General features: G+C 41.6%; 1 protein-coding gene across 4 annotated transcripts in view; it reads right to left on the bottom strand.

The window, feature by feature from the left end:
* Positions 1 to 10235: 10235 nt before the first annotated feature.
* Positions 10236 to 15306, bottom strand: part of LOC145256395 (ribonuclease Oy-like) — a 456188-nt gene continuing 451117 nt past the window's right edge. For all 4 annotated transcript variants that reach the window (XM_080115250.1, XM_080115249.1, XM_080115253.1 and 1 more), the window contains one exon: positions 10236 to 10721. In XM_080115250.1, coding sequence (XP_079971376.1) covers positions 10527 to 10721 — 195 coding nt within the window. In that variant the 3' untranslated portion in view covers positions 10236 to 10526. The remainder of the gene's footprint in view (positions 10722 to 15306) is intronic.

Genomic DNA, 15306 nt, shown 5'->3' on the forward strand with positions numbered 1-15306 from the left:
TGGCGCCACTTCTTTTTGGCGTCAAAGTCGGCTCCCCACTTTGGATGCCGACTCTATGTCAGTCATTTTGGCGATTTTTAATACAGGGAAGAGAGCTTTTTTAAAAAATGGACACCCCCAGCCCGGGGGCCACCAATACAGATACCTACAGCCAGGTGCCTACCACAGGAAAAACTGCTCCCCAAGAGGACGACTCCCCAACAGGGGGAGCAAAAAGCAACGGGGCATACCGCCCGGATAACAAACAGAAGAACGCCCCCCAGAAGGGAGAAAATTCACAAGCAGCTCCTCAAGAGGGCAACTCCTTGACCCAGGGAGCACAGGTAATGGCAGACGAGGGAACGAGGAACGTTTCAGGTGAACCACACCCAGTGGCACCTCTTGCTCCTCAATCCTCGTTGGCCAAAGACGACCCCTCTAATCCTGCTCCCCACGAGGGCAAACGCCCAGCAGAAGCGGAGAAGAAATCAAGGGACGAGGAGACAATGGACGTCGCAGGTGGACCACAGCCGATGGAACCCCCGGCTCCTCAGTCCACTACACCATCACCCAAATGTAGCACTCCAACTCCCCAAGAGGATGACCCCCTCACGGAAAAAGGGGAAAATGATGAGGATGGAGTAGCTAGAAAAACTAAAGCGCTAATCAATGAAGCGATAGCGTCTTTAAAGATCCTCGGCGGGGTGACCAAAGATCCAGCCTGCTTAAACGCTCCCCAAGAGATCAAGCCCCAACCAGCCACTCCTCCAGAAAGGGAGATACCCAGCAACAAAAGCCTGGCAAAGAGCACTGGAGCAGAGGCAACCCCCATAAGTGGTGGAGCACAACAGGTGGCACCCAGGAGCCAACAATCTCCTCCCAGGAAGAAAAAGAAAGGGACCCAGGAGGCAGGGACCAGTAGATTGGCAACTTTCAACACCGATTGGCCGGCTCTCATCCCACTGGGCAAACCACCAAACCCTGGTCAGCAGCAACAGCAACACCCAAGCCAGACGAAACTGTCCTGGACCCGCATTGCCAGTAATGAAGACACTGAATGGGGTCCACAAACCCAAATGCCCCCTCAGGAATACCGGGACCTTTTCGAGTCCACTTACAAAGACCTCACGGAAGGGAACGTAATAAAACCCCTTCCAGGCACCGCAGAAGACCTTAAGAAGAGGATAGTGTCCTTCATCACCTTGGACACAAAGAAAAGAGGCCTCACAGGAGTAGACAAGGACAGCATGGTGGACCTGAATCTGAAGATCCCAGCCAAATACATAAGCAGGAGGAGCTACACAATGTGGGACGTCCTGCTCACAACCCAAAGAGAGACCGAAGAGACAGCCAATAGGATAAATCTGCGCTGGAAAAACATCAAACTCCAGCCAGAATACCTTAGCCAAATAGTCACCAATGTCGCCGTGCTAAACATCCCGTCTCCTGGGAGCAAAGCAACTAGGAGCGGTCTTCAGTCAGTACGGGGACGTGGTGTCCGTGGCCCCAACAAGCAAGAAGAGGGACATCCTGACTGGAGACTACAGACTCCAGATGCGCCTCGACAAAGCTGGCTTCAACCAAATACCAACGACACTGAGGTGCGAGGAGAGGACAATGTCCGTCATAGTAGAGGGACAGAGACCGCACTGCTGGCACTGTCAGGAGAAGGGACACATGGCCAAGGATTGCCCCAAAAGAAATCCGACCAAACCCCCTACAGCTGCCGACAAGCCTTGTGCCCCAGAGACGACAACCAAGCCAGTGGACCCATCCCCCAGCATTGGATGGGTCACAGTGACTCGAAAGGGGAAAACAAAGTCCCCCAATTCCAGCCAGCAAGCGGACAAAAAACAAGCGCCGCAGCAACAACAACAGCCACTGCAGTCAATTCCGGCAAGCGACCAGAACACATTGTCCAGCAATCGCCGCAGCCAAAGACGTCACAACCCAAGCAGCAGCAACCGCAGCAAAAGCAACAGCAGAAGGAAAAGCATCATCAACAACAGCAAGAGGAGCAGAACAAACCAGCCCAGGAACAACGACTGGCCCCCGGACGAACTGAATCGGGGACCAAGAGAAGGAAGGACTGCTCCTCAGAAGATGAGTCTGCCAGCGAGAGGGAGGGAAAACAAACTCCCCCACTCCGCGGTCCATTCGAGGAACAAAAGAGAAAGAAAAGAAAATTAAAAAGATGGAAGGGGAAGAAAAGGTGGTCCACCACCCCCTGTGAGCTTACACCATCCCAAACAGCAATAACAACAAAATCCACTCCCACCCCCAAACCAGACACCGCACCAAAACCAAACACTGCACCAACCATCACACCAACACCCAACACAACACCACACACACCACACCCACCACACCAACACCGTACACCACACCAACATCTGACACTGCACCAACACACACCCCCACACCAATGCAAACTGAACCACCACCCCAAAGAGAAAAAGAAACGAATGAACCCGGGAGAGGGAGGGGTCGCTCTGCCTCTCGAGGACTGACTAAAACACAAGAACTGTGTCGAATTGACCCTCTGACGGTGGCAACGGCCCTCTCACATCATCAAAGGAAGACTTTAAAGCCACTGCTAAATTGCCAACGGATAGAGGGGAAAGATATTAACATCCCCTCAAATTTCCCGGATGCACCGCTTTCGTTAGAACTCCAGAGGCTTGCAAGAGTATCTTGTGGTCACTTCTGGAGGCAGCGGAAGGGGCCTCTCCAGAAATGGAACTGTTTAAAAAAAGCAACTCTTCCCTTGACGAACTGTCAAAACAATACAAGGGAAGGGTCCCAGTGTGGGTCCATCCGTCTCTCTACAGGGCCCTAAAATTGACCTTTCCCCTAGATGTTGGCGGCATTGTGAGAGAAGGCCTGGACCTGAAAACCCTGACCTCCTTGAGCATTGCGTACAACGTCGGCATCCTTACGCCGACCGACTTTGGAGCCAAGTGTAACACACCCTAAAGGTAGGTACCATGTCTTTAAATTTGGCCAGGTTGAATGCAAGGGGTTTGAGATCACCGGGTCGGGCGGCTCGCCTCCGGCACGACCTCTTGTCCCTGGGAGTGGATGTTGCTGCGATTCAGGAGACACATTTCGTTTCTTCTGTGGACTGTCAGGTGCTGAACCGGGATTTTTAAGTTTTCTCAGCATATGGCAGCCCGCGGGGAAGGGGCGTCTCCTTGCTAGTGAAGCGAACTCTGTCCGCGACGGTCGACATTGTTCATAGAGATACGGTGGGTAGGCTGGTCGTGACCGATGTTGCTGTAAAAGATTCTGTGTTTCGAGTAGTTGCGGTTCATGCACCCAGCACCGCTCACGAGAGGATCTCATTCTTCAGTCAGCTTGACGCGTTTGTAGATTGTCAGAAGTGGGTAGTGCTAATGGGGGATTGGAACGCCATCTTAGACCCAGATTTAGATAAAGTAGGAGGCGAAGCTAGAGGGTTGGAAAGATGTGAGCCCAGCCTGGCTGACCTGATAGCTAGATGCGATCTGGTCGACAGGTTTCGGGTCGAGCATCCAGGGCGGGAGATGTGGACGTGAAACAATAGCGTTCCTTCCTATCCGAATACCTATATGGACAGGATACTAGTTAGAAGAGGCGAAATAGATTTCCTATCTTGCCCCACATTCACTTGGTTAGGTCAGTCAGACCATAAACTAGTTATGGTCCGGTGAAGCTAGGAAATAGGCCTAAGTTAGCGGGGTACTGGAAGTTAAACACCTCCCTTCTGGAGATACAAGACTTCCAAGACCAGTTAGGAGAATTAATTAAAAAGGCTCTAGTGGGGGCGATTACCGGGAGTAAGTGGTAGTTAGGTCTAAAAGCCAACATTAGAAGCTTCTCCGTCAAGTATGCCCAGCGCCTCGCACTAGATAAGGCCAAGACGAAGAAGCAGCTAGAGCAGAAACTAGCCCGGTCTACGGGGGAGGGTGATAGGGTTAGTCAGTAACTAGCTAGGCAGGATCTTCTGCGTGAGACTAGTGAGCGCTACGAAGGTCAAGTAGTCAGAGCTAGGCTTAGAAAGATAGGCAACGAAGCAGTCAACTCTGACGCTATTGCACGTCATGAGATTTCTAGGCGTGGCTCGGACAAATACATTGAAAAAGTTAGACATCCGGATGGACGCACCCTTGAATCGACTCGGGAGATCTGCGATGGATTTCGAGAAGCGTTTTATGCAGCAGCCTGATTTTCCGGTCCTTGATTTTAGCGACTATTTGGCCGACTCTCCCCATCTTGACGCGGCTAGAGCGGCTGGTTGCGAGGGCCGGGTGACAGAGCGGGAGGTCTTTACTGCACTGAAGCAGGTCAGCTGTGACAGATCGCCAGGACTCGATGGTCAGCCATACAAACTGTATTTGAGGCTGTCGTCCATGTTTCTGCCTCTTCTGATGGATGTGTTCAACCATTGGTTTGCTCAGGGATCCATTCCAGGGCAGGTAACCAAGCAAGTGATCACATTGCTGAGGAAAGGTGATGGCATGGTGGGGAAGAGTTAGATGACTACAGACCCATAACTCTGCTTAACACAGAGTTGAAGATTTTGGCCAAGGTCCTGTCGAATCGGCTGCAGGTTGTTATCGAAGAGTTGGTTGAACCGGAACAGAACCACGCTGTGAAGGGGAGATCGATTCAGAACAACTTGCACCTGATCTGCATGATCCTAGAGGGGGGAATAGATGACGATACAGAAGCCGCGCTGATCAACTTAGATCAGTCCAAAGCGTTCGATATGGTTGACCATCGTTTCCTGGCATCTGTCTTAGAGGCCGCTGGTTTTAAACCGGACTTCTGCAAGTGTATCTCTGTGATGTATCGACAGCCCACGGCTGTCGTGCAAGTCAACGGAAAGCGCTCAAAACCCTTTGTTATCTCTCGGTCGGTTCGTCAGGGTTGTCCGCTGTCGCCCCTGCTTTACATCCTGGCCTTGGAGCCTCTGCTCTGCAAGCTGAGACGTGGGGAGGCAAATTCGGCCCTGCACGGAATGGCTCTGCCTAGCGGCTTAGCTGCCAAGGTATCCGCATTCGCCGATGATGTCACGGTCTTTGTGTCGGGCTTCAGAGACATTGAGATCATGCCGGAGGCACTTGCACAGTACAAAAGAATCATGGGGACCAAGATAAACCACAGCAAGTCGGTCGGACTGCGGTTGGGCGCCTGGAGTGGCAACGCAAACCTCCTGGCTCCCTTCAGCTGGACGGATAGCCCGGTTCGGATCCTCAGCGTGTGGCTCGGACCGGGTCTCCAGCTTGATAAGAATTGGTCGGAGGTACGGTCAAAGGTGGCAGCTGCGGTCGACGTGTGGCTTCCTACGTCTTCCCTCTTATCCTTTACTGACTAGCCGTACTTCCTCTGCCTGCATAACACCTAACAGCTCTGGTTGAACTCTTGTCCTCACTCCTTTGGGACAGAGGAAGACACTGGGTAAGCAAACAGGTCTGTATTCAACGTCCGTGTGAGGGAGGTTTGGGAATGCTGGACTTGACGTGTCATTGAGACGCCAAGAGGCTCGCCTTCTTTAGCCACTATCTTCAAGACGATCAACCGTGGCACCCCGTGGTTACTGCTGCCTTTCCCGACCTCATTCTCGACCCTGCTATTGAGAGTCGTCGCAGGCCGCGGGGAGATTCAGCCTTCCTGAAAGAGTGCCGAGCCACGCTAAAACGACTACCAGGGTCCAGCGACCTTGTGATTGCCACCCATAAGGAACTCCACAGGAATCTAGTGAGGGGGGCCGCCGACGATTCGCTATGTGCGCGTTTGGGTTAGCAGCAGGGTGAGATCCGCTCCGCGTGGAGCTGGGCGCCAGATTCGAGTCATCTGAACAATTCAGAGTTCTCTCTGACCTGGCGATTGGCCCAAAATGCGCTTCCCCTCAACAATATACAATGCAGTTCTGGTTTTTTGGAGTTGCCTGCCTGTCCCCGTTGCGGGACAACGGCCACAAAAACAACTGATCACGCATTTTTCGATTGTCGCGAACTCCGCCAGTTGGCGAGGTGACAGCTCGCATCGACCTCGAGCATCCTCGCCCGATTACTGTATTTAACGTAGTGGACAACATGAAGCTGCCATAGGACCGGGAGAGACAAATGGTCTACATCGCAATCCTGGCCGTGGCGAGAATGGTGATTTGGACGTTGAGACTGCAAGATGGCCGGGGGGTGCTGTCTTTTTCTGATCAGGATCTGATCGCTTTCTTTAAACACCAACTACGGGTAAAGATCAGATGCGATGAAAGAAAATGGATACAGTTAGCAAGTCATGTGTACGAAGAGGGGCCAAATTTGAATACGTGTTTCCCGCCTATGTGTGGAATGTTCAGTTCTAGGGTTTCTGTCGGACCCCCATCCCTTTCCAATTCTACTTCCTTCACCCTCAACCAGCCGAATATATCTTGTTTCCCTTATTAGAAAGCTTCCAAGATCCCCAGCCTCCAAAAACAACAATTTTTTCTTTTGCTCGCCCTTCTTCCCGAAATTCAACCCAGCTTGGAGGAAATTAAATCAAACACTAACACCCCCCACCCTCACCGCCAATTTTTTCTTTTCTCCCCTATTTAGGACACAACTCCTCTCCCCTTCATTTAGAGGCTGCTCGCGAAACCCTGGTCCCTTTACAAACCAGAGTGAAACGAATTGTCTAGCATTTCAGATAGGGTTGGGAGGGCTTTACTAAGCGGGTTTTTTTTTTTTTTTTTTCCCCCAAGTCCCTCGACACAAATGAAATTTTATTAAGATTGTTATCTTTTTCGTATTTTTTGGTATAAATAAAAAATGTTTTAAAATTGAGCTTAAGTAGGCCCCCCCCCTCCCACCACACACACATAAATACAAATTTAAAGGGGTAACCATGATAAAAGAGGCTGGCCGAGAGAAAAATCATTTAAAATTTACAACAGAGACGAGATGGATCAACCAACCTCACCATCCCCCCTTCTTTTTGAGTTGGCCTTGTGCCTAAGTTTTTTGTTTATTTTCCCAATTGTATTTTTTTCCTGTGAATAAAAAATTTAATATCTCAAAGTGTAGTATCTGTTCTTAAAAATAAAACGGTTTCATCTTTCGCCTGCTCCTCCCACTAACTCATAATATGCCTCTCACCTTCCTCCCTCTAAATAGAATTAGTTAATATACGAAAAATATATAATATGCATCTTTTTTTACTTGGTCTTTTGGATAAGATCAAAAAATGAATTATTGTTACCATTTTATTGTTATCTTTTTTGTTTTTACACGTCAATAAAAAATGTTTTAAAGATTGGGAGTTACTAGGACGTCCCCCAAATATGAAAGGGTGAATGCGGTATTATGGTGAAAGAAGATACTAGCTGGGAGAAACTTTTGACTTTGTTTAGTTCTGAAGTGACAAGGATGACCAACGACCCCCAAAATCCCCCCTTTTGAGTTGGCCATGTGCCTAAGTTTTTTGTTCATCGTTGATTTTTTCTGTATTTTTTAACATGAATAAAAGATTTAATATCTCAAAGTGTAGTATCTGTTCTTAGAAATAAAGCGGTTTCGTCTTTCGCTCCCCCCTCCCACTATTCATATTATGCCTCCCACCTCCTCCGTCTAAGTAGAATTAGGTCAGTGTAACTAATATAAAAAAGAAAATGGCCGTTTTTTTGTTTTGTTTTGTTTTGTTGTGCGTCGGTCGTCTACTGCTAAATATTTTTAAACATATTTTTTTTATTTACTGATCATTTTTGCTTATGAAATGTTTAGCGAAAGAAATGTAATACAGATTATACAAATAATTTTAGCTAATTGAAACGGCCTGCCCCCCCCCCCTCCAGTTTAACAGAGGTAGGAGGTCATGTGTTAATAATACAAACAAGAAAATGGCTGTTTATTTTTTAGCGTAAATATAACGATTCGGTGAATATTTTTAAGCTTATTTTTTTTACCCCTCATCATTTTTTCTTGACATTTTTTGTTATACTCTCGTATATTTACTATTTTTAATCCATAAGTCACGTTGGAAACATTTTCATAACGTGTAAGATAATTGGTACTATACTGACAGTTAATCTTTTATTTATGCGATACTAACAGTCTATTAATACAAACGTCGCCATTACAGCTAGCTGATGTCAAGATCACGTGACATAACTCAGCGGTTTTTGAATACAGGGTGACCCAAAATAAAACGGGCCCCGTATACACTTTATGTGATAGAGTTGGGCCCCGTTTTGTGGGGCATTTATAAGTCAATTTAAAATACGTAATGTTTAACATTAAAATGTCACTTTTTTGCCCCCCCCCTGCAGAAAATTGGTTAGCTGACCCACTTCTAGTTGTCCTTTTGGGCCAAACTTTCGATATTTGTCGTCTGGAGGGTGGAGCTTCAATATGATACCAAGTTTGTTAATTTTTGTTCTGTCTGTCGAAAGTTTTTAGCAGACATACAAACACACACACACAGACACTCACACACATTTTGCCTTTTATATATATAGACTAGCGGGGATACCCGGCGTTGCCCTGGTGTTTCGTGGTGTTTGTGCTCTTAAATAAAAAAGAAACCGGGGAGGGGGGATAAAAAGTTTTGGTAAGTTGGTAGGATCGAACCCGAAGCCCTGAGGCGAAGTTTGAAAATAAAATGTGAAAAAAACATGAACCGTTCGGCCAGCTAGAATGAGTTACTGAAAGATGTTTGAATTTATTTAAGTAAGAACAAAATTGACAGGTGCTTGCACGGAAGTCGTAGAGTTAAGATTTTGTGTGAGCGTTACGACGATGACGACGTAACCAATAGCTACTCAGCAGTTGTTTTTAATGAGGTCAATGACCAGGTTTGTTATAAGCGAAGTAAAAAAAGAAAACGTTAAAACTTAAGCGGGGGGGGGGGGTAATCAAAACGTCGAAAAAAAACACAAAAAAACTAACGTAAGGCAAACAAACGATGTTACATGTAAAAATCTGAAAACAAAAACAAAAAAGAAAACAGAAAAACGAACGTTAAAAAAAAAAAACACATGAAAAATGGCTTAAATAAGCCTGTTTTGATATTAAAATTTAAAAAATCGGTGGGTACCCGGGTATTTTTGGGTGTGTGGTCGGGGGTGGATCAGCGAAGTAAAAAAAAAAAAACAGAAAAATGAACGTTACGTGAAAAATTGCTTAAATAACACTGGTTCAATATTTAAATTTAAAAAAATCGAAAAAAAAAAAAGAAAGACATCTCACACCACGATTCGAACCCAAAACGTTTAGATAACGAACCAACGCACTAACCAACCATTGCCCGGGTGTTTGGAGGTGTGTGTTGGTGGTGGTGAGGGGGGGGGAGGTAGATTAAAACAACCCTGTTAAAAAAAAAAAACGTTGGCCGGTTGTTTGGAGGTGTAAAAAGAAAAAAAATAGTTTTAGTATAAAGGTAGGCTTGAATCCCGAACGTTTGACGCGGAAAGGAAATGGAAAAAAAACCCTGCGACCTAACCATCTCGACCACGGGAACAGATGAATTGATAAATGTGTTAAGTTGACGTTTATAAACCGAAATTAACGTTAAGTTGCGGAAGCCAATTTCTGTTTTCCCCGCTACACGGCGATCAAACAATAAAAAAAAACTAACGTAAGGCAAACGAACGATGAAAACAGAAAACGAACACATGAAAAATGGCTTAAATAAGCTTGTTTTGATATTAAAATTTAAAAAATCGGTGGGTACCCGGGTGTTTTTGGGTGTTGCTAAGGATAAGTGAAGTAAAAAAAAAAAAAAAAAGCAGAAAAACGAATGTTACGTAAAACATGGCTTAAATAACACTGGTTCAATATTTAAATTTAAAAAATCGAAAAAATAAAAAAAATCTCCCACCATGATTCAAACCCAAAACGTTTAGATAATGAACCAAGGCCTTAACCAACTGAGCTAAGGCGACGTACATGAAATTTGCTCAGTTTTTCAACTATTTAACGTAAATCAGGTCACGATGTTATCTGACGCATGCGTAGAATCGGTTATTGTCACGAGAGGACCGTTTTTGTTGACCTCCCCCTGTTGAAAATTGTTGATTTCGGAGTGAAAAAGTTAACGTTTTTGGCCAATTTTTCGATATTTTTTGAGCAAAGGATGGAGCTTCGATGTGATACTGAGTTTGTGAATTTTCGTCGCGTCTGTCGAAAGTTTTTAGCAGACATCCAAACATACACACATTTTTGCTTTTATATATATATATATAGAAGATGGCACAAGTATATTAGATTCTGAATTAATGTAACACAAGATGAATATAACACAATATCAAGTTGTTTTTATTAGCATATCATCCAATAGTGCTCAATACACTTTTTATAGAGCTATAATAAAATAAGTTTATGAAAATAGAAAGTTAATTACACAAATGCAATCACATTTGGATAAATGGTCATTATGTAATTAATAGCCTAATAAGATATGAGGTTCCAAAATGCATTTTTATAAATACTGAATTTCTATAATCTTATTTTATCATATATATTTCAAGTTAGTTAGTGAGAGATATTCTTGGATGAAAGGTTGACCATCATCAGAATTATCTAATTTCATTTGGAGATGGGAGGATACCAAATTTCTTTCTTCGCAGGACATGTAGAACAAGAATTTTCATGTTTTGCCTTGTATAAAAGTGTGGGGTATTTTTTCAAATAAGGCCTTGAATAGTCAGTCGGACAATCGATGGGGTATAAATCTTTGTCAATGCAGATTTCAATTTGCATGACATAATGTCTGTCATCATCCTGGAATAAAACAAAATAAATTCAATTAAAATTAATTTGCATTTAATTTTTTCTTGCAAACAAAAGATATGCCAAAAAGCACATTAACTTTCCTTCAAAAACAAGTCAAACCAAGAGGAGAGATTTCTTTCACTCCCCTACAAAAACAAGTCATCCCAATAATAATCAGGAAAAATTATCGCTGTAAATCTCTTCATTGGTTTAGGGATTACTCATATCATTTTAAAACCTGCCTAACTTGTAATACATTGCAGAGCGAATAAAGGAAATAAAGTCTGGTTAAATCCACAAGAACAGACAACATCACAAATATAAGGAAGTATGTAGAGATAAAAATCCTGATTAAAAATGTCAAGTTACAACTAGATTCTGAATCTGACTTATCTATAATCAACATGCATACATGAAGATGATCAAATAAACCAACCATGCTAAAAATGAATAAAATAGCCAGATCGATGACTGGTACAAAAATTAAATTTGAAGCTGATTATTACCAATGTTACTTTAAATGGAAGTTAAAAAAAAAAAAAAATTAAAAACGTACATACTAAAAAATAATAACACTTTACTTGCCACAGACTGGCTGCAACAGATCTATGGAATTTACTAATCAACACTGTGCCAGAAAATACAAATTTCAACTGAAAGAGAACATTCAACCAGTATTTAAAAAGAAAAAGAATGTCTTTTGCCTTGGTAGAAAAATAAATGAGAAATTACAGATAGTAAAAACTTGCATTTTATCTAAGGTGGAATGCAGCCAATTTTTCTAAAAAAAAGAAGTCTGAAGAAATTAACATTTGTGCCAATTTTTCACCAGGACTAAATGTATTACCAGTATCCACTTCAAAGCCCAGAAACTTTTACAAAATTACGTAGTGTTAAATTTTTTTCAAAATTTTTACAAAATTACGTAGTGTTAAATTTTTACAAAATTACGTAGTGTTAAATTTTTACAAAATTACGTAGTGTTAAAATTTTTACAAAAATCGACCTCAGTGATGCTTTAGGTGTATCAGAATTTTTTGGGAATTTTTGACACCAAAACTGCGAATAAAATATAAAAAACTCATAATTTCTCTTTTAAAAGTGGGTTGTTTATTTTCTTGATGGAATACACTTCCAAAATAAACTAAAGTTATTTAAAAAATAATTGAAATATTATTAAAAAAAAAACAGTGTTCACAAAGTGCCGGCGTGCCTTCATGCAGCCATTTTTTTTTTTACGTAATGAAATCACTTGAATTTTACCAATTAATTTTTTTTTCAATTTTTAAAATTAAAAATCTATCAAAATTTTTTTTATTGGTTATATTCTTACGATATTTTCAGGGTCAATGTGAAATTTTATGCTCTTTCCAATAAACCGAATATAATATTTTAGACAAACGTTTTTTTTTTAAATTCACCCCCCCCCATTTTGAAATCTCTATTAAAATTTTAATAATCTATGTACCAAAGTTTTATATATCACAAATTGAAGATAAAAGATCAATAAATAATATATTGTAAATTAAAACAAAAAAAGAAGTGTTTTTTGGAAATTTACCTGTAAAGTCCAAAGTGTAAAACATTTTTTGTTTTTTTAAAAACCACGTTGCTTTTTTTTTTTTTTTAAGTGGAAACTTATTTTATGTTTAGAATTTTCCAGTCAATATTTGGCGCTGAGGACATTTTTTCTATTTCATTCATTTTTTTCTTTTTTCGATATTTAAAAAAAAATTCACTCGATAAAGAATGAAAATATAATAAATCAAAAATTTAGGTATTTTTTTGAGAAAAAAAAAAAGTCCTTGAGTGTTTTTTTTTTTTTAAAGGCAAAAACTTATTAGTAAAATTTGACTAGTTTTCAGTTATGGAGACATAAATTTCTTCACGCACAAGGCTAGACGGCTAATGCAACGTGTGGTTTTTCCGTCCTTCTGTTCATCCATAGTTCAAAACAAAATAAATCACCGGTTCGGCGTTTAGATAATCGCCAACAGATGCTTACATAATGACGGGGTTTTCAAATACTTGTTTAAAAAAATTCTTTTATTTAAAAAATGCATGGAATTTAAATATAAATATGGATAAATTCTTAACAATAAAGAATGGAACTACCCGTTTAATAGTATTTTTTTATAGGTACGTGATTTTTTCGCAATTATGCATACATATATTTATCAAAGCAAGTCAATATGAGACAGGCTCGATGTGCAGTAAACTGCAAGCTAAATGCACCCAACGGGATCTGAGAAAAGAGGAGGGGGGCGAACGACAGGCATAGAAAAAAAAGCCAGTTGTGAACAGAAGAACAAAAAATAAAAAGGAGAAAAAAATGTAGATAGGGCCAGATGTGCGAGGGATACTTCTTTTGGCCAAGAAAGCTGTAAATGCTAATTGACCATGACAGTCAGTGACATACGTGAGTGGAAGGAAGCATACCAATGAAATTCCAATTTACAAAGCGACCATTGTTGACGGGCCCCCTGGTGCGTGGGTGGCCTCTACTGAAAAGAAGCGTGGCCTTTGTGGGATTGGATTTGGTTCATTTTTATGATCCCTCAAAGTTAAATTCTGGTTTTAATGGCCCGTCAAATTCTATTAGGCACACGCCGGCTGAGATATTCAACTCGATTGCCAACAGAAGAAGAAACAACCCTTTTTTTGGGCATAGGCCGCCTGGTGAAGATTTGAGTGACAGCGGTTCCGGCATCCTGATTGGCTAAAGGGCCGAATGAGAGAAAAAGAAGATTTAGCTCCCGCCCTCACAATATAAGCAGCGAGTTTTGAGAGACTGAGAGACTCAGAGATCGACAGACACGGAGTGACATCTGCTCCCCTGAGCTCGAACGAGCAAAAAAGTACCTCATCGATTGACCCTGCCGACGTAGCCATTTAGTCTTTATCGAAAACGAAAGAACTTTGCAGTTAACAAACCGCCAGTCCCTAACTTAATAGTGAAATATGAAACGACGATTGTAACCTTTTATGAATAACACAGAATTTTGAAAAAAACAAAAACAAAACAAAAACAAATATCGACTTGTCTTTTTTTAATTCGTTTGGCATGCTTGCAGAAACGCTCAGCGAGTCTCTTTCAGGTACTGGCCGCTGACATTCTCATTAGAAGACATGAGAAACAATCGGGGAACATCCACCACTAGATGACACGCGGGTGACATAAGTGCCACAAATATACATCGATTTTCTTTAAATCTTTTTTAAAGAAAACCGATTTGAAAAAATAAATATTGCATAATTTCCTATTAAACCTATTATTTTTTTTAAATTTGGTCTTTGCTCCTTTAATTGAAAAAAAAAATTAGGGGTTGAATTACATTTTTCAAATAGTTATAAACTTCGAAAGATAGTAAGTTGAATTATTAAAGTTCTTATCATTTTTAATGGCCGCTTCTGATACACCTAGTGATGCTTACCTGCTGTTGAAGAAAGTTCTCAATTATTATGTACAAATGTGCATAACGGATTATGCAAGTTTAAAAAGCTTATTTTTGGTGTCAGTTATACCAGCAAGTTATGGACACTGTTGGGTGAACATGATTTTACAATTGCTTACCTTAATGACAATAAATAGTAAAAGTATGGAACAACACTGAGAACATGTCTTTAAAGAGTTTTTACAAATACAAGGCTATAGTTTAAAAGAAAAATGTGATTTCTTTATGAAAGAAATCAAATATCTGTGTTATACCATAGATAAAGATGGCAGGAGGCCAGATCCTGAATGAGCCACTGCAAATAAAGACACCCTGATTCTTAAAAACGTCACATCTCTACAAAGTTTTTTGGAACTTGCAAATTAATGTCAAGTATATATTCTAAACATGCATGACCTTCATGCTCTGCATAAAGAACTTTTAAAGGTTTGGGAATGGACATATGAATGGTAATAATAAAAAATATTCTACCTAATAATATCTAATTCCACTCTCTCATCATTCACTGGAAACAATAATTTATTATAGCCACTTCTCACAAAAGACCAGTGTGGCGAATTACAAGAATAAAGAATACCTTTAGGAGATTTAGGTTTTATTCGACTAGAAGAACACATGATACAAATACAAGATGGTGACTCGGTATGTCAAACAATGGAAGACAATTTCCTAGAAAGGGGAAGACTACTCTCAAGTGATTATTATTTTACCACAATCACTGCCACATCAAAAAGAAGTAAGGTGTAATGTGATGTTGTTAAAATTACTAAAAAAATGAATCTAATCGATTAGGGGGGGGGGGGTTATGACTTGAGTGGAATGACACAGGATTTGTGGGCTAGTTGTGTGTTTTTATCACAGTCGTTCACAATTCTTTTAGGGGGTAGTTCATGATTCTCCTTAGAGGACTTACTTCCTGGCTGAGCTGGTGTTGGCAAATCCACAGTATCTCCTAATCATTGTCTCTAGGGGGTAGACTTCCAGGCTGGGTTGATGTAGGTACATTCCTGGGAATATTCTCTTGTGGTGATTCATTATGGCCTCTGCTCTTGGGGGCTAGATGCTTAAGTGAGACCGTAGCCTCACTACCATCTGATTTTCTATTGTGGATTTGTTTTTATCAGTTCGACCTCATCAAC

This window comes from Euprymna scolopes, chromosome 32 (genome assembly GCF_053919585.1).
Source record: "Euprymna scolopes isolate OS-2025 chromosome 32, ASM5391958v1, whole genome shotgun sequence".
NCBI classification, from domain to species: Eukaryota; Metazoa; Mollusca; class Cephalopoda; order Sepiida; family Sepiolidae; genus Euprymna; species Euprymna scolopes.